Raw genomic sequence first — 21,546 nt, forward strand, 5'->3', positions numbered from 1 at the left:
TCTGTTGAATACCTTTTCGTTATTTTTCCGAACCACATTTTAGAACATTTAGACAAGCACGTGATAGATGTAAACAGAGAATGGCGGAAGCGGAGGACACAGAGACTCTTTTGCGCGCTGACAGAGAACGTTCATCGTCGACAGACAGTAGGCGGCGACACAACCCTTTTGTAGGTTCTCTTGTTAATTCAGAGGGTGGCAACACCTCATTATTGAATCGATTCGCTTTCAAACGAATGTTAGGGAATGTTACTTTCAACTTAAGCACACTTGACACTGACACTGTCAGTTTTTTTTAATAAGATTGCTAGTCATCCTGGCATCAGCTGATCGGGGATCTACATGTTGTGTCAGCGGATGCGTAAACAATGTTTAGTCAATATCATGCATAAATCTGTTCACACTAGGGTGATTTTGGAATACATCTATATCTGTAGTCTAACAGTCCCTTTCTTAAGGAGAAAAGTTACATATTTTGATTGTTATTATTATAAGTATTGGATGACATCCACATGGAATCTATAAAATACTGTAATGATCTCTACTGGCTGCCGAACAGTTATCGTCATATTTTAGCGGTATTTACAAAATTACTCCGCCGTTTATTAATTTAATGAAACAGAATTAATTATGATACTTAATTAGCTATTCAACAATGTGTCCAACCTCTTCACAGTTACTGCCGTTGATAGAGTTTTTATATAACGTGGCAGAAGGGAATCAGGGCAGTAGAAATAGTTGTTTTCTCACAACTGACTGACTGAGTTTGGTTTTACGCCGCTTTTAGCAATATTCCAGCAACATCACGGCGGGGGACACCAGAAATGGGCTTCACACATTGTACCCATGTGGGGAATCGAACCCGGGTCTTCGGCGTTACGAGCCAACGCTTTAACCACTAGGCTACCCCACCGCCCTTCTCACAACTAACAGTACATAACAGTTATCACCATTTCAGAATTTCCCATGTCATTCATGTCAACGTGTTTTGTGGGGGGAGGGTATTAAAATGCTCTCCGTCCGTCCGTGCCCATTCGTCTTTACCTGAGCAGAACTTCAAACCTACTCACTATTTCTTTACCAAACTTGGCACATAGATTGGTCTGGTGGTGTACTGGTGCCTTTCGGTATTTTTGGATTTCTGAATAAAATATTTTTTGCGTTTCCATGGCAACAAGTTCGACTTCAACTGATTTTGGTAGTAGTGCTCTTTTTCGGAGCAGAACTTTAAAACTGTTCACTATTTCTTCACCAAACTTGGCACATGGATAGGTCTGGTGATGTACTGGTGCCTTTTGGTAGTTTTGGAATTCTGAATAAAATTTTTTTTTTTTTGACTTCATTGAGTGGCATGTTTAGAAGTTGGTGAATCAGATAAGGAGAAACTTTATGGATGAACAACTTCTGTATTTGGATGATGCAACGTTTCAATGCAGATTCTTGTATCGTTGTCAAGCAAGTATGAGTCGGGTAAAAACCGGGTGATATATACAGTAAATAATTAACAAGAACAACAAGAAGTGAATGGGAAGTACAGTATCAATGTGATGACAAGGGATTACATGTAGAAGCCTGTTAAGCAGCGATAACTGTTATGCAGCCAGTAACTTAACTTATGACAAAAATAAGAATTGAAATGTGACAGCCATGGGAGGAAACAGTATTTGTTACAAAAAGTAACATTGACATTACAAGTGTGGTTGTCTTCAGATGTCATTCCGGAACCGAGATCGATGGTCTAACTATCCTCCCACTGTGAGTTGTTCAGACTGCATGGTTCATGATCCACTGGTTGTGGGTCCCATAACTATCAATTGGTTTTTGTACTTTCTGTTTGCATGGCTTTTCATTAATATTTATCATTAGTGATTGTAGTTTCAAGGTTTTGTCTTTGTAACAATTTTGGCTGAAATGATTCTTTGATGCTCTGGTGCCTAACAGTGTTAGCCTCAACATAGCATGAGAGGGTCAATGTGTAATACACGTCCATATGTGTAGCATCTCATGGATTGTTTCATAATCTGGATATCAGACATGGCCTTCACATTTTTCCACTTTGTCCAAGTCTAGGTTTCAGGTGTATTGATGTAAAATGACATGACATAAACATGTAGCATCAAATAGAGTCTTAAACTTTGGGTTTCCATAATACCAAAACTGTAACATCAAAATTGGAAATTTATTCTGAAAAGGTGTATCACAATAATATGTATTATAATAATACAATCGTGCTGCAAAGTATAGAGACACAAGTTGTACCATGACACCAATGTATCATTTCAGCCCAAGTAACAAGAAGTGTCCACTGTTCTGTTTACAATTTCTATGTCATAACAAACTATTTACAAAATTTGGAAGAAGTCTCAGTTTTACACAATGTTCTTTCTATAATGTCAAGACTATGCTGTGAAAAAAAGAGCATAATTTGAGGTGAAAGTCAAACAGTTCCTATTTTCTGGCCTTGATGTTTAAGGACATGTTCAGGAATGACTTTTGTTATGTGGCTTACTGCTCTGCTTATCTAGAATATAATAGATTATGTACATTCATTAAATATGTTACAAAATCATTGTTTACCCCCCTTTTATCAAATTTAAGTGACCCGTGAAGATCTGGGTTAGAATATTTATCTTCAGTAACCCATGCTTGTTGTAAGAGGCGACTAACAGGATTGGGTGGTCAGGCTCGCTGACTTGGTTGACACATGTCATCGGTTCCCAATTGCGTAGATCTATGCTCATGCTGTTAATCACTGGATTGTCTGGTCCAGACTCGATTATTTACAGAAGGCCACCGTATAGCTGGAATATTGCTGAGTGGGGCATATAACTAAACTCACTCACTAAAATTTTAGTGATAAACTGTCTCGCATGTCAACATTTGATAAATATTAGAAAGCTATTTTATTTCGTCTTATACACTTTTATATTTCATCCTGTTGTATATACAGCAGCTGGGATCTATCTGGACATTGTCTGGGCCTATGGCAGATATCAGTGAAACAAATAATTGCTCAAAACTATTTTTTCTGGAACAAATATTTTATTTTAGTAAAACTTTGCTATGAAAAATATATAATCTCTTGCTACTATCTGTAGAACGTAGTGCGTTGAAAGAGTAACCAAGCTAGTATGTTTCTTCTTCTCTGGTGAAAGCCTGTACTATGCCTGTATACTGTCAATGATAAGTGATTCAAGTACTAGCTTAACTTTCATACTATTCGACTCTTGTATATATATTATATATTGCTTTGCATTCAGCATCATTTGGCATATTAGTCTTCCTTGGAAGGGTAACATTAGACTGACTATATTTATTTTTGCCGACACTGATTTGTTGTATTGTGTCAACATGGATCACATATGCCACTGTATGCAATAGGTTCACACTTGAATCACTTTGTTACTTGGTCAAGGGGTTTTCGAACTAGAAAACTGGAAACATATGTGAAAAGTGATGAACATTTGGTTGCTCTTAGTGCTTAAAAACTGTTTGAAATGTTTAAGTTTAATTTGATCATCGCATGGTACACTTATTTTGAAAAAGGTCCTGTTAAATTATGTCTGGTGAGCCATGGCACCCTTTGAGAAAATTGCAATTCGATCCCTGTATTTCATTTGATAGACCCACATATGTACAATATGTGAAGCCAATTTCTGGTGATATTGCTGGAATGTTGCTAAAAGCAGCATTAAACCATGCTCACTCATTTGATTGTTTATTTGGTGGCCCATGTGTGTGGAAATTAATGTTATTTCTGCGTTAAGTGCAATATAAATGTTATTTCTGTGTTAAGTGCAATATAAATGTTTTTACACAAACAAATGTAAGAGGTCTGCAACGACAACATGCACATGATCAGTTATTTAAAACGTCTTCGTTTACTTTACATTTGTTGTTGTATCATTTTACTTTTCAGAACTATCACAGATTGGGCACTAAGGCAAATGAAAATACTTCACTTTTTTAGTCTGATTGTTGCTTTTGGCTTCTTTGAGTTAATCCATAAACAGAAATGTTGCCTCTATCATACATGACATGATGATATCACTTGATGTAAGAACAATGCAAGCTGCCTTTGTCTTGTGACATCCTGATTCATTTCCTTTTCATGTGACATGTATGTGACCTATATGTGTATGGCCGATAATGGCCATTGATCAGCCACAGGCATGTAATATGGTGCATATCAGTGGTGGACACCATTGATCGTATGCTACCTCTTATCTAACCACTTTTTTTAACTAACTCATGTTTGGAGAGAAGAAATAATCTGTCGTGGTTTTCACTGTTCTTGGCTTCATTGTCCAGTGTCTGCCTCTGCTTTCACCGTCTTGTTTATTACTAACACTCATTGTTTCTGATTTCTCTCCTGTCAACACTCATCTGTTTGATTATTTCTTATATCTTTTTAGCAATCATTATCTAAGAGTCACTTGATAATGTAATCAGGTCAGTTGAAATGTACTTTAGTTGTTCCAGTTTGTAAACTTTCATCAACTTTTATTGATGTGCTTTATAAATGAAATCAGTTATTACATTTGATCTGATTATTTTAGTTCATTTTTGGTGAGCATGGAAGAAAATGAAAATTGAGGATAACTAGAAACATATTAAAACACCAGAATCTTGACAGAGACTGTTGCAGTGTGTGCTGTCAGATGTTCTGTTGTAGAAGGTAGGGAAGTAGTATATATAGGTTATCATGCGAGTGTGTTTTGGGATGGTTAATATCCTGCATTAGGAATAAACATTGTATTTAGCAAGCCTTTTCGACCTAAATACATAGTATTTATTCCTAATGCAGGATATTAACCATCCCAAAACACACAAGTGTGATAACCTATTTATCACACAATGTCATTCTTACTTTATAAAAAAATGTGATTTCAGTTGCCACAAATCATGAAGCTAAACTTCATGGAATGTGCAGATATCTATGATGACTCAAACATGTGCGTAGTAATATGTTATGTCACAAGCTCGGTGACACAATTTTCTACTGATCACTCAATAGACTGCAGTAGGTCATCTAGCTCCCAGTACGAGTTTATGTTAAACCATGTTTTGGTTGTCGACAAATCTTAGCTTACATTTGGAAAATATCAACAAACTCGTGTGGACTTCAGAAACCTTCAGTTAACCTTTTGAACAACAAATACACTTTAATGTTCGCATGACATGTTCTGCTCGCTATAAATGTAAGATTATGAATTTCCATCTTCGCTTCGTAATCCACTCCATCTATCATAACCAGACATGAATTTTCTTGGATCAAAGCACTGACAGTACCGTAACCACGGCTGTCAATCCGGACACAATCGCCAACACGTGATACCATTTTGTTCACACTGTGAAAGTAGTCCCTAAAATTTGCATAAGACCTCTCTAATTTGCATTGATATCCGTATGTGACCCTAACGGATACTGAAAATATCCGTTAGCTTTATCCTGCCAAGAACGCTATCCATTGTATGATAAAGGGAGGTGATAGTGGGGTCTCCTCACTGTGCAGGCACCTTTTGTTCATAATTACTGAAGCACTCAGGCGTATTAAACAACTAAACAAAGGGATTACTGGGGGACCGTACTAGTATTTTCTGTCTGACAGAAAAATAGTGATATATATATATTCTTCATACAGGCAATAGTGATACAAAGTTAATCAAAAATTTTATTCTTCAACACAGTATCATACTCAACATACAGGCAATGGTGATAGCTAAATAGAACTTTAATTCTTCAACACAGTAACACACTCAACTCACAGAATTGAATCAAACTTTACTTTTTACACACAGTAAACACTTTAAACAAAGTAACCTACTCAGTTGTAATAAAAGGTCAACAATGAAAGAAATAAGCACTAGATTTGGAATGTCGGTTTTCATGATAGCACTGAATTACAATTAAAGTCCAACTAAATGTGACATGCAATTGGCAAATTCCATTAGCGTTTTCGCACCATTTGCGAGTAGAATTTTCTGCCGCAGGATTTCATCATTGATGTGTCGATACTTCTTCTTGGGGGCACCATGTAGGATCTGAAGCATTGTTGTCTCAGTGTGGCTCTGCTCTCTTCGGATAAGGTCAATGAATCTATATATGTTGGGGTGATTCTGGCCAAGTTTGCTTAGTCTTGCATGCCATCCTTCAACATGATTTGTGGTCCTGGCACCCACGGTGTGGAAGTGATTCCACACCAGTCTACCAGGACCCTCTATCCACTGCAGTGTCACATAGTCCGCAACCTGGTTCACACTTGGGTCATTCAGACAATTCACATTGTTCACAGCACTGAGCCACACATCGTCAGGGACAGCCTGTCTTGCAACATCTCCAATGGACACTGGTGTTGCGTCTCTTCTGTATTCTAAACTTATAACCTTGATAGACAAGGTTACGACCACCTTGCGTATTCGGAATGAACTCTAGATTTACTTGAACATTAGCCATGGTGATGAATGATAGTGACTAAGCATTTTCCTGTGTGAACAAGATGAATTAACTGAACATGGATAATTGGTGAGTTGATATCAGTCTGACAATCTATCAGTATGGAATCTGTCCCTTGGCCATGAGTTAAGTTCAGCTAAATCATGGGACGACCCCTTTCCTTAAAACAACATCACTAATCTGTTGCATAATGATTACTCCCTAAGAGTCTGTGCACAATGACTGGTCCATGGGCAGCGTGCGTCTGTGTAGGCCAAAATCAACATTGAGTAAAGTGATCGTCTCCCACCGAAGTTTTATGTTATCGAGTCTTCCTAGGACATCGCCAGACATGACGTATAATTTAACATGGTGTCAGAAGTGAGTACGCCTGACAAACTTTACAAATTGTTGTGCATTACTGACTGAATATCTTTTGATTGAAAGAGCCGAGACGCACGTGGTTCAGTGTCACCTAATTTCGATAGTGGAGAGCATGCGATGTTTTGTGTGACAATATTGAATCTGTGACTAACGGAGTTGCTGTGAATCGGATTATATTGCTAGTCGTGAGTAATATATGGATAAACGAAACTACTGCTACTACTACTCAGATGGCTGATGAAAGTGGAAATGTTCCTTCACCAGAAGTGATACATGTACCTATGAACATTCCCTTGCCTCCTAAGCTTGATCTGAAGGGTGATTTGACGAGGAATTTCATAAAGTTCAAATGAATGTGGGAAAACTATGAGCTTGCTTCTTGAACAAAGACAGATTCTGATGAATGCAGATCAGTTACACTGTTAACTTTTATTGGTTCTGAAACTCTAGACATATTGGATGGGTTTCAGTTCGACAGTGAAAATGATAGGAGGAAAGTGGAGAAAATATTGGACAAACTAGAAGCTTACTGCATTGGCGAGACCAATGAAACATGGGAACGGTTCAATTTCAACAAGCGGAATCAAGAACACTTTGAATCTGTTGATACTTATGTAGCAACACTTAGGACATAGCTAAAACATGCAATTATGGAGCGCTTGAAGATAGTCTCATCAGGGATCGAATGGTGATGGGCATTTGTGATAACTCCACTCGCAAGAGACTGCTCCAGTCTTCAAACCTATCATTGAAAGATTGTATTGACATCTGTAGGTCCCATGAGAGAGCAGCTGCTAGACTAAAATCTCTATCAAACACCGAGGATGTGCAAGCTATCAGTAAAACTAGAGGTTACAAAAAACCGAAAGGAAAGGAAACTAAACCTGGATTGACTACCAGAAGTGATCAGTCTCTACAGTGCAAATTTTGTGGACGCAGTCATGTGTTCGGCAGGAAGGAATGTCCAGCATGGGGAAGAATTTGCAACAAATGTAAACGACCAAATCATTTTGCTTATGTGTGCCAGTCGAGTCAAGCCAATCTCAAATACTGAGTGATGAGGATACTGAGGATGAATATATTTTATCAGTGGATGTTGAAAATGTGAACAGTGTTCAATTACATGGTGAAAGACAACAGTATTTACGGAAGATTTATGCTGTCCTCCTCATCAAAGAAACTGAGGTCAAATTTCAGTTAGATTGTGGATCTACTGTCAATGTGTTGCCAGAGACTATCTACGCTAATGTGTTTCAGAATCCCCACCTGGAAAAGTTGGAAACACAGGTCAATACTACTCTTCGAATGTACAATGGAGTGAAATCTCAAACTGTTGGCAAGTGTGAAGTGACTGTCAAAAATCCCAGGAATGAGGGTGAATACACCATTGAATTCTTGATAACGAAGGACAGAGGCTCACCACCAATACTTGGTGCAATAGCTGTTCAACAAATGCAGCTAATAACTGTGAACTTTGAGAACATTTTCCAGGTCTCCGGTAGTAGAGATTTTTCTACAGAGTTAGCAAGATTGGACCTGACGGACATAATCCATCGTTACAAGGATGTATTTGAGGGAGAGGGTTCACTTGATGATTTGTTGCGTTTTGAAGTAGATGAGACTGTGACACCAGTCCAGCTACCATGTTGTAAGGTTCCACTTTCCTTACAACAGAAACTCAAGGCTGAACTTGAAAGACTGACTGATCTGAAGATCATCACCCCTGTGAATGTTCCTACTGACTGGATCTCTGCCCTTATTGTGGTCAAGAAACAGGGTACTGACAAGATACCCTGAATAGCTCTCAAGAGGAATCATTATCCAATAAAGACAATTGATGACATTCTGCCGGAATTATCAAATGCTAAGTGCTTTACTTTAGCAGATGCTAAAAATGGATTTTGGCATATCCAGCTTGAGGAGGAAAGCAGTTTCTTGACAACATTTGAAACACCTTGGGGCCGTTACTGTTGGCTACGAATGCCATTCGGGCTGTCACCAGCACCTGAGGAGTTTCAGCGCGCCGTTTGAATGAGGCAATATGTGGCTTGGATGGAGTACGTGCTGTACATGATGATGTTCTGATCTGTGGTGTTGGAGACACTTATGAAGTGGCTGAAGCTGATCATGATGAGAAGTTGTCCCAGTTCCTTGATCGATGCAGGAACAGAAATATCAAATTGAACAGATCCAAACTGAAACTGAAACTGAGACTGACCGAGGTGCCTTATCTGGGACATGTTGTAACCTCGGATGGATTAAAGATAGATCACATGAAAGTTGAAGCAATCACAAACATGCCTACACTAATCCTCTGCAGGCTGCCTGCACAGTGAGGATAAACCGTGATAGTAAAGAATATCACAACATGACATTGTGGGTTATGTTTCAATGTGAAGGATACTGATAAGGAAGGCTCTTATTGTAATATATTTCTGTTCTCATTTGTGATTGAACTTCTAGCAGACAACATTTCTTTAACAATTCAACCTGTTCCATGTGTCACTGTCATGCATGGTAACATCCAGACATTGGAATGTGCATCTGTTGAATGTCATCATAGATATGGAATGTGATCAAAATGTTGGAGTTGTTTCGATTTAACTTGTCCACCCCCTTCACTTGAGAGCAAAATAGTTTAGGCTGTAATGGCACTTGCACTTTACAACTTTTTTTTCCACGTTACACTTAACATATGTTTTTGCATTGAGGGCTTGGCATCCTATACCAATACAAAATTAAGCATGGATGCAAATAAGATCCACTTCGAGTTCATGGATGCTTCAAATCTAATTGATGAAATTAATCAAATCACTTATGTAAGATCTATCTTGAATAGAAGCAAATCCTGGATGCCATGGATGCTGTAATATGACATGGACTTTCATTAATCTGAACTGATTTTAACATATGACTTGTACCCATTACTACTGTTATTACTTGGTGTAGAATGGGCTTGTAGACATTACTACTGTTATTACTTGGTGTAGAATGGGCTTGTACACATTACTACTGTTATTACTTGGTTACTACTGTTATTACTTGGTGTAGACTGACTGTGGGCTTGTACACATTACTACTGTTATTACTTGGTGTAGACTGAGGGCTTGTACACATTACTACTGTTATTACTTGGTGTAGACTGAGGGCTTGTAGACATTACTACTGTTATTACTTGGTGTAGACTGAGGGCTTGTACACATTACTACTGTTATTACTTGGTGTAGACTGAGGGCTTGTACACATTACTACTGTTATTACTTGGTGTAGACTGTGGGCTTGTACACATTACTACTGTTATTACTTGTACACATTACTACTGTTACTGTGGGCTGTTGTACACATTACTACTGTTATTACTTGGTGTAGACTGAGGGCTTGTACTGTTATTACTTGGTGTTACTACTGTTATTACTTGGTGTAGACTGTGGGCTTGTACACATTACTACTGTTATTACTTGGTGTAGACTGAGGGCTTGTACACATTACTACTGTTATTACTTGGTGTAGACTGAGGGCTTGTACACATTACTACTGTTATTACCATTACTACTGTTATTACTTGGTGTAGACTGAGGGCTTGTACACATTACTACTGTTATTACTTGGTGTAGACTGTGGGCTTGTACACATTACTACTGTTATTACTTGGTGTAGACTGTGGGCTTGTACACATTACTACTGTTATTACTTGGTGTAGACTGTGGGCTTGTACACATTACTACTGTTATTACTTGGTGTAGACTGAGGGCTTGTACACATTACTACTGTTATTACTTGGTGTAGACTGAGGGCTTGTACACATTACTACTGTTATTACTTGGTGTAGACTGTGGGCTTGTACACATTACTACTGTTATTACTTGGTGTAGACTGAGGGCTTGTACACATTACTACTGTTATTACTTGGTGTAGACTGAGGGCTTGTACACATTACTACTGTTATTACTTGTTATTACTTGGTGTAGACTGTGGGCTTGTACACATTACTACTGTTATTACTTGGTGTAGACTGAGGGCTTGTACACATTACTACTGTTATTACTTGGTGTAGACTGTGAAGCGGGTCCATGGGGATGAAGGAAGCCTCACACGGGATGTGGAGAACAGCACAGACAATGATGAGAGAGAGATCACCATTGACAACGAGCAACCCATTCCGGAGAAACTACTGTCTGCCAGGTTTGAGGTAAGCACATACCCCAGTAACCATGGTAATATCGACCGAATTACCTGCTTAAGACCAGGTCAGGATCAGAACCTACAAAAATATACCATTGCCACAACTTCCAAGGTGCAAGGTTTAAGTAAACTATTAATCTTTCACATTGGTGGATGGACTATCCAGTTATTTGTTGCAAATCTCAAAATATATCGCTTCTTTGACGTGTTGTGGATCAAAAAGATGTCTGCAATAATGGTAGCACCTGAGTTTGATTCCTGACATCTGGTCAGGATGCTAACTGTTACTGTTAAGATGTGTTACTCGCTTGCTCGCTCGACCGCCCTCTCACTCACTCACTCAACTGTTTCCTGTTACTGTTAAGATGTGTTACTCGCTTGCTCGCTCGACCGCCCTCTCACTCACTCACTCAACTGTTTCCTGCAGAGTCTGGACTATGACATCTGTGAGAATGTGCTGTACCAACGCGAGGAGAAGCAGAAGACTACCAAGGTGAGGGTCACAAATAGGGGAGGGAACCTGTTCCCATAGCAGGGATAAATCTACCCCCGCTTCACGCGTCTCTGACGCAATAAATTCTGACAGGACTCATATATTTTTTTACATGTGCGTCCTTTTGGCTGCAAGCTTTTGATGAAACACTAATGTCTACTTTTGTGGAGAAGCAATATCAAAGTATACATGGCTAAATCTTCGTAGATTAACTTCCATTCTCAAATAATTGACGTGAGCTAATAAGTACACATTATTTTTAAAACGATCGCAGTTTTCATTCGTCATGATATTAAGTTCATTTCCTCGTTTCCAAAAATAGACATCTAGGTCACACCAAGGGAGGTAAGCGGTAGGCAAATGGGATCCCAAGATTCATTGCTTGAGCATGTGCAAAACTACTAACCTAGTTTTTACACTCTATAAATAGACACAAACACGCTAAGGAAACTAAGCGATATACAAATGAGGTTTTTCAAGACAAACTGATTGGTCAATGAACATTGTGACTCTGAATCCACAGTGTGAGGACGAACTCTGAGCTCTCAGTACCAGTTAGAGAAAAGCAGGAAGCTTTAGTCAGTAGCTGAACAACTGTCAAATCTATCTGCATGTAATTGAAAGTGAAAGTGACATTTGACAGGATGAAAGTTCAGCTGAAATAGAATGTCATTCTGTTGTGTAAGGTTCTGAATGTCAAGTCCTGGAAAAGTAATCATATAAATGAATCATTTCATTTATAATTGTGATGACATTTATGATATAATTTGTTAAATGTTAATAGTTATTTGTGTTCATACTTGTTAAAGTGGCTTCCAGTTGGCTTATTTCTTTTGATAAAATTTGTTTTTGAATCACTGAACAGAGTGAAGAATAAAACAAAACTTTGGTTGGAATTGTAGAACTTTATTCACAAAATATTACAGTGAAATTACATGGGTCTGGCTAGTAACTTGTTTATTTTCCTAATCAAAGTAAACATTTGTCAAAGGTCATGTAGAGCCCTGCTGTTATTTTTATAATATAGCAGTCGACATGCCGCCCAGATAGATACTGTCAGAAAACACAAAGTTAGGACATTTCAGTCAGGTTATGGCTGACTTATGACAGGGAAGGTGATTTAATATTTTGTGAACTATGTACTGAAAATGGTATGACACAAGATGCTAAATGCAGAAATGTTTAAAATACAACTTTGACCAGACATCTCATCCAAATGATAATAAACTGTCCGTTCAGGCTCCAAAACTTTGTGATGATTTCCAGGTTGCAACTGCACGTATGTATGAAAAACAAGACAAAGCAGCTGTCGTCTTGATGAAATCTGTTCCTTGGTTAGCTTGTGAAAACACCCCACTGACAAATTTTAAACGTTTTGTTGACTTTTTATATGAATTTGAAAACGAAGACATTGAAATTCTCAAGGAAGGTAAAATCAGCTATGATTCTCCAACCACTGCCAGTGATCTGATAACATCTGTGTCTGATGTGATAGGGTATGAACTACAAGTTAAAATGGAAGAGTCTCCATTTGTTACGATTTAGGTACTACCAGCTCTGTTCTGTGAATATCCCAGACCGGTCAGACTCACCCGTGCAACCTATAGTAACAATAAACCAGTTTGAATAATATTTGTGGCATTAATTTTTGTTAGGGACTTATAAAAAGTTCTGAGGGACTCATAGTTATTCAGCTCAGTGAGTCCCGGGACTCGGGCAGTTGAATTTGTAGATTTATCACTGCCATAGCATTGGAAATATTAAGTTGTGATGAGTACGGGTTCTGTCATATGCCACAATGGAGCAATAGCTAGGGAGCAGCCTGAGCAGTATGGAGGGAGAGGAATGTGGTTGTTTTCTGTTTAATGGGTGTGTGGAAGGGATTGTAGAATGGTCTTCAAAGATGACAACATAATACTGTCTGTGTAACATGTTATATTCGTGATTACACTTTCTCAGTAAAGTACAGATTCTACTACTTTTGTTAGTTTGAGTCCCATCCAGGATTCAAACCCACACTCTCTGAGTCAGGCATTTAATGGCATACTTTACAGAGAAAGTGTAATCCTAGATACATCATGTGTTACATTTGACCACTTTCTAAATGGTGTTGTGTCATCTCTGTCTGTCCGTTGTAGGGCATCATCCGGATGGAGGTGGCGCGCTGGTTTGTGTCGCTGGTTATCGGAGTGCTCACAGGGCTGGTGGCAGCCTTCATTGATGTCATGGTGGAGAAGTGCTCCTCCCTAAAGTACAACTATGTCAAAAAGTGTATCCTTGTCACTGGAGACATACAACAAAATATTAAAACTTATATGCAAATCAAACCCACATTTCCTTCACATACTATACCTACATGGGAACCCAACCATTCCCCTGAAGTATTAGATAGGAATCACATCACCTCCCTGAAGTATTAGATAGGGATCACATGACCTCCCTGAAGTATTAGATAGGGATCACATGACCTCCCTGAAGTATTAGATAGGGATCACATCACCTCCTGAAGTATTAGATAGGGATCACATCACCTCCCTGAAGTATTAGATAGGGATCACCTCACCTCCCTGAAGTATTAGATAGGGATCACATCACCTCCCTGAAGTATTAGATAGGGATCACATCACCTCCCTGAAGTATTAGATAGGGATCACATCACCTCCCTGAAGTATTAGATAGGGATCACACCACCTCCCTGAAGTATTAGATAGGGATCACACTCACCTCCCTGAAGTATTAGATAGGGATCACATCACCTCCCTGAAGTATTAGATAGGGATCACATCACCTCCTTGAAGTATTAGATAGGGATCACATCACTCACCTCCCTCCCTGAAGTATTAGATAGGGATCACATCACCTCCCTGAAGTATTAGATAGGGATCACACAACCTCCCTGAAGTATTAGATAGGGATCACATCACCTCCCTCCCTGAATTAGATAGGGATCACATCACCTCCCCTTAGATAGGGATCACTTCACCTCCCTGAAGTATTAGATAGGGATCACACCACCTCCCTGAAGTATTAGATAGGGATCACATCACCTCCCTGAAGTATTAGATAGGGATCACATCACCTCCCTGAAGTATTAGATAGGGATCACATCACCTCCCTGAAGAATTAGATAGGGATCACATCACCTCCCTGAAGAATTAGATAGGGATCCCATCACCTCCCTGAAGTATTAGATAGGGATCACATCACCTCCCTGAAGTATTAGATAGGGATCACTTCACCTCTCTGAAGTATTAGATAGGGATCACATCACCTCCCTGAAGAATTAGATAGGGATCACTTCACCTCCCTGAAGTATTAGATAGGGATCCCATCACCTCCCTGAAGTATTAGATAGGGATCACTTCACCTCCCTGAAGTATTAGATAGGGATCCCATCACCTCCCTGAAGAATTAGATAGGGATCACTTCACTTCCCTGAAGTATTAGATAGGGATCACATAATAACCTTAGTATTATGATATGCAACTGGAGCTAGTTGCTGTGTTTTCCTGAGCCATGTTTAGATGTGGACAGCTGTGTTGAGAACCACTGTCTCTACTTACCCTTCCTCCTGTGGATCGCATTCAATGCCGGCATCTGCATGTTTGGCGCCATCATCACAGCGTTTGGCGAGGTACGTCAGTAAACAGACAAAGTTTCTATGCATGTTTAACGTCAGAGCAGTCAGCAAGGTTTGTCAATAAACACCTAAAGTTTGTGTTCATGAATATTGTCACTTGGAGTATTTTCATTCATAAAAGAAACCCAACACATAGTAACATGTACGAGACAAGCCAAACTGTTATATTGTCCAACTGAGTTTGTTGTTTTGTCCTGGTGAGACTGCATTTTCTGTTATGTACGCAGCCGGTGGCAGCTGGGAGTGGCATCCCCCAGATCAAGTGCTACCTCAATGGCATCAAGATACCTCACGTCGTCCGCTTCAAAACTCTGGTCTGCAAGGTGGTCGGGGTTGTCTGTGCTGTGGCAGGAGGTCTGGCTGTAGGGAAGGTGGGTTCAGCTCTTGCCTACAGGGTGGTCGGGGAGGTTCAGCTCTTGCCTGGCAGGTGGTCTGACTGTAGGGGGGTTCAGCTCTTGCCTACAGGGTGGTCGGGGTTGTCTGTGCTGTGGCAGGAGGTCTGGCTGTATGGTAGGTGGGTTCAGCTCTTGCCTACAGGGTGGTCGGGGTTGTCTGTGCTGTGGCAGGAGGTCTGTCTGTGGTGTGGCAGCTCTTGCCTACAGGGTGGTCTGTGCTGTGGCAAGTGGTCTGGCTGTAGGGGAGGTGGGTTCAGCTCTTACCTACAAGGTGGTGGGGTTGTCTGTGTCTATTTCATCATAATAATCCTAACTGTAAACTTTCTAAAGTTTGGGTTTTCCAGATTATAAATAGTCCAAGGTAGTGGTGGTTCTATATATTGATATGTTTGTTGAATAGATTTACCCTAGTTCTGAGAATTTCAAGTTGAACTATTTATTATGTAGTAAACAGGAGCTTTCTCGCTCATTAGGGACCGTTCATAATTTATGGCTAGGGGGATGATGATGATTTTTATGGAGAAGCATGTACAATGTGAATGACGCACCCTAAAATTTATGTACAAAGTAAGTGCCCCCCGCATGTCATGTACAAAGTCAATGACCCCCCTCCCCCTTTCCATATTTTAAAAGCATATTTTAAAATAAATTTATGTTAAAATTGCTGGACCCCCAAAAACTTGTTTCTGGACTTCTTCCTAAAAAATCATAATCATCCCTCCTAGCCATAAATTATGAACGGTCCCTTACTTTATATTCTTTACAACAAGAGGATTGATTTCTGAGAGATGCCTCACAAGTTACATTGAACATGGTCAGTCACAACCTAAATATGTCTGTCCATTAACTGGGCAATATGGCTGATGTATATGTTGATGACATGAAAGACTGACAGACTCTGTGACTGCAGGAAGGCCCGATGATCCATTCTGGGGCTGTCATAGCAGCTGGGGTGTCCCAGGGGCGCTCGACATCGTTCAACCTGGACTTCAAGGTAGGGCTGGTTTGTTCAGGTCAGTAATGTACCCGTCATACGTCTGTAGTGCAGAGTTGTGTCCCTTTTGAATTCACACTGATTAGGTTTCCTGGTCCGTGAGAACCTTGGGTTTCACTGAAGTGGTGAACGTCTCAGACCTGCTGCACGGTTCTCTCCCACTACAAGTTGACATGCTGGAATACAACTGAAATATTGTTAATAGCAGCTCGAAACTGCCTCGCTTGTATACAACGTTAGTTGTTGGCTCTTATGTTGGTTGTAGGTTCGTGCAGTCAAGATTTCTTGTCACATAATGTGTCTCCAGGTGTTGATGGTAATGGACATTCTCTGCTGTCCAATGATGGACATTCTTTGCTGTCCATATCAAAATTATTGTTTTTTCACTTTCACAAAGAGAACAATCTCAATTTCTGCGTCATGCATTGCTTGCACAGCTGTAGTAAAGCAGTGTGTGGCAGTCATCAGGCTTTTAGGGAATCTTTACACATATATTTATGTTTGGTGAACCAGATATTTGAATACTTCCGCACGGACACAGAGAAGAGAGACTTTGTGTCTGGTGGGGCAGCCGCGGGCGTGGCAGCAGCATTTGGAGCACCTGTGGGAGGGGTGTTGTTCTCCTTGGAGGAGGGGGCCAGCTTCTGGAATCAGGGGCTCACCTGGAGGATCGTAAGTTTCCTCACCTGCTCGGAATATCTGTGTTCAGGTCTAACTATCAAGTTATCAAATTATAGTATATACACTTGTATCTTGTGTGTAAGCTAAATGTACTAGTAGTACAGTCATTATTAATATGGATTTTATGGAAATAATCTTTGCATTTTGACTGTTTTCTTAAATGACAATTGTGTCTCATGGGTTTACAGAAATAAACCACAGACTAGACAAATACAACCAATAACAAAATTCTTGAAAATTTTCTTGAATGCCTGTTTCAGTTTTTTGCTTCCATGACCTCGACCTTCACCTTGAACATTGTACAGAGCTATGTCAAAGGTCATGCTTGGGATCTTTCATCACCTGGTCTTATCAACTTTGGAAAATTTGATGTAAGCAGATTTACTTGTTTGCCATATATCTATCACAGAATATATATCTTAGTAAGTACAGGTATTATAAGTTACCAACCAAATCCAATGAAAAACTGAGACACAGACCAATGTTTGTGATGTATTTGGTATGCATGTCTAGTCACCATCCCCATGTTAGTTGTTATCAAGACCCATGTGTCAGTAGCTGATATTATATCTGACATGTTACACTCTCTGTAAGGTTTCACAATTTGCTACAAGGATTTGTACCCCTTACCCCTTATGGTACTTGTACTGTCCTCCGTGGTGTAGTGGTTAGAGCGTCCACCCGGACAGCGGAAGGTCGCGGGTTCGATCCCCGACCGCATCATACCAAAAGACGTTAAAATATGGTACTTGTTGGTCCCTGCCTGGCGCTCCACGTTAATGGGTACAACAAGGACTAGTCGGCTCGGAGTCAGTATAATGTGTCTGAGTGGGGTATTCATGCTTCACTGCAGCATGGTATCTCAGTGGGCTAGCACTATAAAACCAGCTTAAGTCTGGGCTAGTACAAGCAGCCGCAAATACACATACACACACATGCACGTCGTCATATGAGGGAAATATTCTCAAGCATGACGTTAAACCCAATTTCACCTCACTTGTTCTGTCAGGGCAGTTCCATGGTGATGGATGTCAGTCAGATTCTTAAGTTAAATGCATACAGACTGTGTCACTTTCATTGGGTGTTAAACTGCTGTTGCTGATATCCTGTTGTGGCACAACTTAAACATACAGGTGTTGTTCACTGTTCGGTTATACCTCGTAGACATTTGGAGTTTGCCCTGATTTTGTTTCTTGGTCTGTCATCTGGTACTTGTTTTAGTATTGTATTCAAAGTCTTGTTAAGCCCACTCACTGAGCTCTTCACCTCACACAATAGACATTAACCATATAAGGAAACGATTTTCTTTGTTTTCAGAACACTCAGTATTCTGGTTTCGAGATCCCTATATTTCTAATAATGGGAGTTATTGGTAAGTGGAATTCCCTGGGCTGTTTTCACATTAAATATTTTCTTATCTGATTAAATGTACATTTAGTCAATGTTCTTGCTAGTTAGATGTTACAGGAATTCAACAAAGTATATTTTATAATGTTGGGAATATGAATAAGACATTTATGGGTTACAGTTTCTGTAATGTTATTTCCTCAAGCTGTTGTGGATCATTGTATTTTCAGACAAAAAATGTGAACAGTTTTCAATTTAGACCTTTGTCCTTCAAAAAACTTGCAAAGAACTCTAGGTGAGGGTTTACAGATGACACAATTTCTGTTTTGGATTTTGCTCTTACATTCTGGGCTTGTAAGCTGTAAAGTAGGAGATGACTGGCAACATGGCTCGATTGGATGCATCTGCACTTGAATTGATTGTTTATGTAAGAGAGTAATTGTTTATGTAAGAGATACAGGAAGAGGACAGCAATTAGTTTATGTACAGGAAGAGGACAGTAATTGTTTATTGTTTATGTAAGAGATACAGGAAGAGGACAGTAATTGATGTAAGAGATACAGGAAGAGTTTATGTAAAGAGATACAGGAAGAGGACAGTAATTGTTTATGTAAGAGATACAGGAAGAGGACAGTAATTGATTGTTTATGTAAGAGATACAGGAAGAGGACAGTAATTGTTTATGTAAGAGATACAGGAAGAGGACAGTAATTGATTGTTTATGTAAGAGATACAGGAAGAGGACAGTAATTGATTGTTTATGTAAGAGATACAGGAAGAGGACAGTAATTGTTTATGTAAGAGATACAGGAAGAGGACAGTAATTGATTGTTTATGTAAGAGATACAGGAAGAGGACAGTAATTGATTGTTTATGTAAGAGATACAGGAAGAGGACAGTAATTGATTGTTTATGTAAGAGATACAGGAAGAGGACAGTAATTGTTTATATAAGAGATACAGGAAGAGGACAGTAATTGATTGTTTATGTAAGAGATACAGGAAGAGGACAGTAATTGTTTATGTAAGAGATACAGGAAGAGGACAGTAATTGATTGTTTATGTAAGAGATACAGGAAGAGGACAGTAATTGATTGTTTATGTAAGAGATACAGGAAGAGGACAGTAATTGTTTATGTAAGAGATACAGGAAGAGGACAGTAATTGATTGTTTATGTAAGAGATACATGGAGATACAGGAGAGGACAGTAATTGTTTATGTAAGAGATACAGGAAGAGGACAGTAATTGATACAGGAAGAGGACAGTAATTGATTGTTTATGTAAGAGATACAGGAAGAGGACAGTAATTGATTGTTTATGTAAGAGATACAGGAAGAGGACAGTAATTGATTGTTTATGTAAGAGATACAGGAAGAGGACAGTAATTGATTGTTTATGTAAGAGATACAGGAAGAGGACAGTAATTGATTGTTTATGTAAGAGATACAGGAAGAGGACAGTAATTGATTGTTTATGTAAGAGATACAGGAAGAGGACAGTAATTGATTGCAAGAGATACAGGAAGAGGACAGTATGTAAGAGATACAGGAAGAGGACAGTAATTGATTGTTTATGTAAGAGATACAGGAAGAGGACAGTAATTGATTGTTTAAGAGACACAGTAAGAGATACAGGAAGAGGACAGTAATTGTTTATGTAAGAGATACAGGAAAGAGGACAGTAATTGATTATGTAAGAGATACAGGAAGAGGACAGTAATAAGGAAGAGGACAGTAATTGTTTATGTAAGAGATACAGGAAGAGGACAGTAATTGTTTATATAAGAGATACAGGAAGAGGACAGTAATTGACTGAGATATAGGACAGTATTCAAAGGAAGTTAAGAGATAACACCTGATTTTTGGGAGAGATTAACTATAGATGGGTGTTCTTTAGTTGGTTTGTAAAGTATATGAAACAAATCATGGGGCAAAGCAACTGTTTTGTCTTAGGGCGAGCACAGTCTTAGATCATCTAGAGCACAGTTGTTATAAATAAATGACCATGTTGTTTCTTTCAGGTGGGTTGTTAGGGGCTCTGTTCAATCAGATCAACTACAAGCTGACTGTCTACAGGATGAGGTGAACTTTCGTGACATAACATAACTCAACAATCTTGTTACCATGGTTACATTTCATCTCTTTTCTTCAATAAAGTAACGGTGGCAGATTACACTCTCAGAAGATCAGTGTCCCTTGGGTACTGAACAAAGTAATCTCTGGGAAATACTTGTGTCCCCATCAACCTAAACTGGTTGTTACAGGTGTCGCTGACTCCAGTGTGTCATGACTGTGTGTGGATCATTGTTCATAATATCAATCACTGGTTCGTCTGGTTCAGATCCAACCAGGCTACTGCGGTATGACTAGCATATTGCTGAGTAACATCAAGCTTGTGTTTCTTGGCGCACCGAGTGATTGTGGCTTTCTCATCCTAATGAGTTCCCATTCAAAGCTGGGTGGACAGGGACACATAGTCCAAGTTTACTGCACATTGCTGTACCCGCAACTAGGTGTTTGCACGTATTCATGTGGCCACCATCTGGTCATATACCAATGGATTCGTGGGTTCTTTTAAGTGCACAGGGTTGTGTACTGTACACTAGGGGTTGTGACAACACAGTTTGCACACAAAGTTGATTCCAAGGTTTTTACACCCAGTCACAGGTGGGCTTGATCCCGACACCTCAACCTCGCTGGAACACTAGCCTGGCGCCTCGCCCACTGCGCCCCCAAACAATTTGTTAAGCCCTTGCCACAGGGGAGCGTGATGGGGTGTATTTCATGATGTTATTCTCAGTGTGTGCACTGTCAGCAGTGTATGATAGTAATGAACTTCCTGTGTAGATTTACCCGTGAAGGTCCGGGCTAGAATGAACCTTCAGTAACCCATGCTTGTCGTAAGAGGCGACTAACGGGATCGGGTGGTCAGGTTCGCTTGCTTGGTTGACACATGTCATTGGTACCAAATTGTGCAGATCGATGTTCATGCTGT

At 39.6% G+C, this 21,546-nt stretch overlaps 1 protein-coding gene across 3 annotated transcripts in view; it reads left to right on the forward strand.

Moving 5' to 3' along the window:
- Positions 1-59: 59 nt before the first annotated feature.
- The window catches only part of LOC124290189 (H(+)/Cl(-) exchange transporter 7-like), a 46,520-nt gene continuing 25,033 nt past the window's right edge, over positions 60-21,546 (forward strand). The window contains exons 1-13 of one of the 3 annotated variants that reach the window (XM_046726888.1): positions 60-170; positions 1,711-1,755; positions 3,920-3,943; positions 10,874-11,008; positions 11,429-11,494; positions 13,633-13,765; positions 15,019-15,128; positions 15,362-15,505; positions 16,440-16,523; positions 17,037-17,195; positions 17,465-17,575; positions 18,522-18,576; positions 20,573-20,633. In XM_046726888.1, coding sequence (XP_046582844.1) covers positions 81-170; positions 1,711-1,755; positions 3,920-3,943; positions 10,874-11,008; positions 11,429-11,494; positions 13,633-13,765; positions 15,019-15,128; positions 15,362-15,505; positions 16,440-16,523; positions 17,037-17,195; positions 17,465-17,575; positions 18,522-18,576; positions 20,573-20,633 — 1,217 coding nt within the window. In that variant the 5' untranslated portion in view covers positions 60-80. The remainder of the gene's footprint in view (positions 171-1,710; positions 1,756-3,919; positions 3,944-10,873; positions 11,009-11,428; positions 11,495-13,632; positions 13,766-15,018; positions 15,129-15,361; positions 15,506-16,439; positions 16,524-17,036; positions 17,196-17,464; positions 17,576-18,521; positions 18,577-20,572; positions 20,634-21,546) is intronic. The other 2 variants (XM_046726889.1, XM_046726890.1) reach the window with 2 other exon arrangements.

Source organism: Haliotis rubra, unplaced genomic scaffold (assembly GCF_003918875.1).
Source record: "Haliotis rubra isolate DU_JTF1 unplaced genomic scaffold, ASM391887v1 Scf46, whole genome shotgun sequence".
Taxonomy (NCBI): Eukaryota; Metazoa; Mollusca; class Gastropoda; order Lepetellida; family Haliotidae; genus Haliotis; species Haliotis rubra.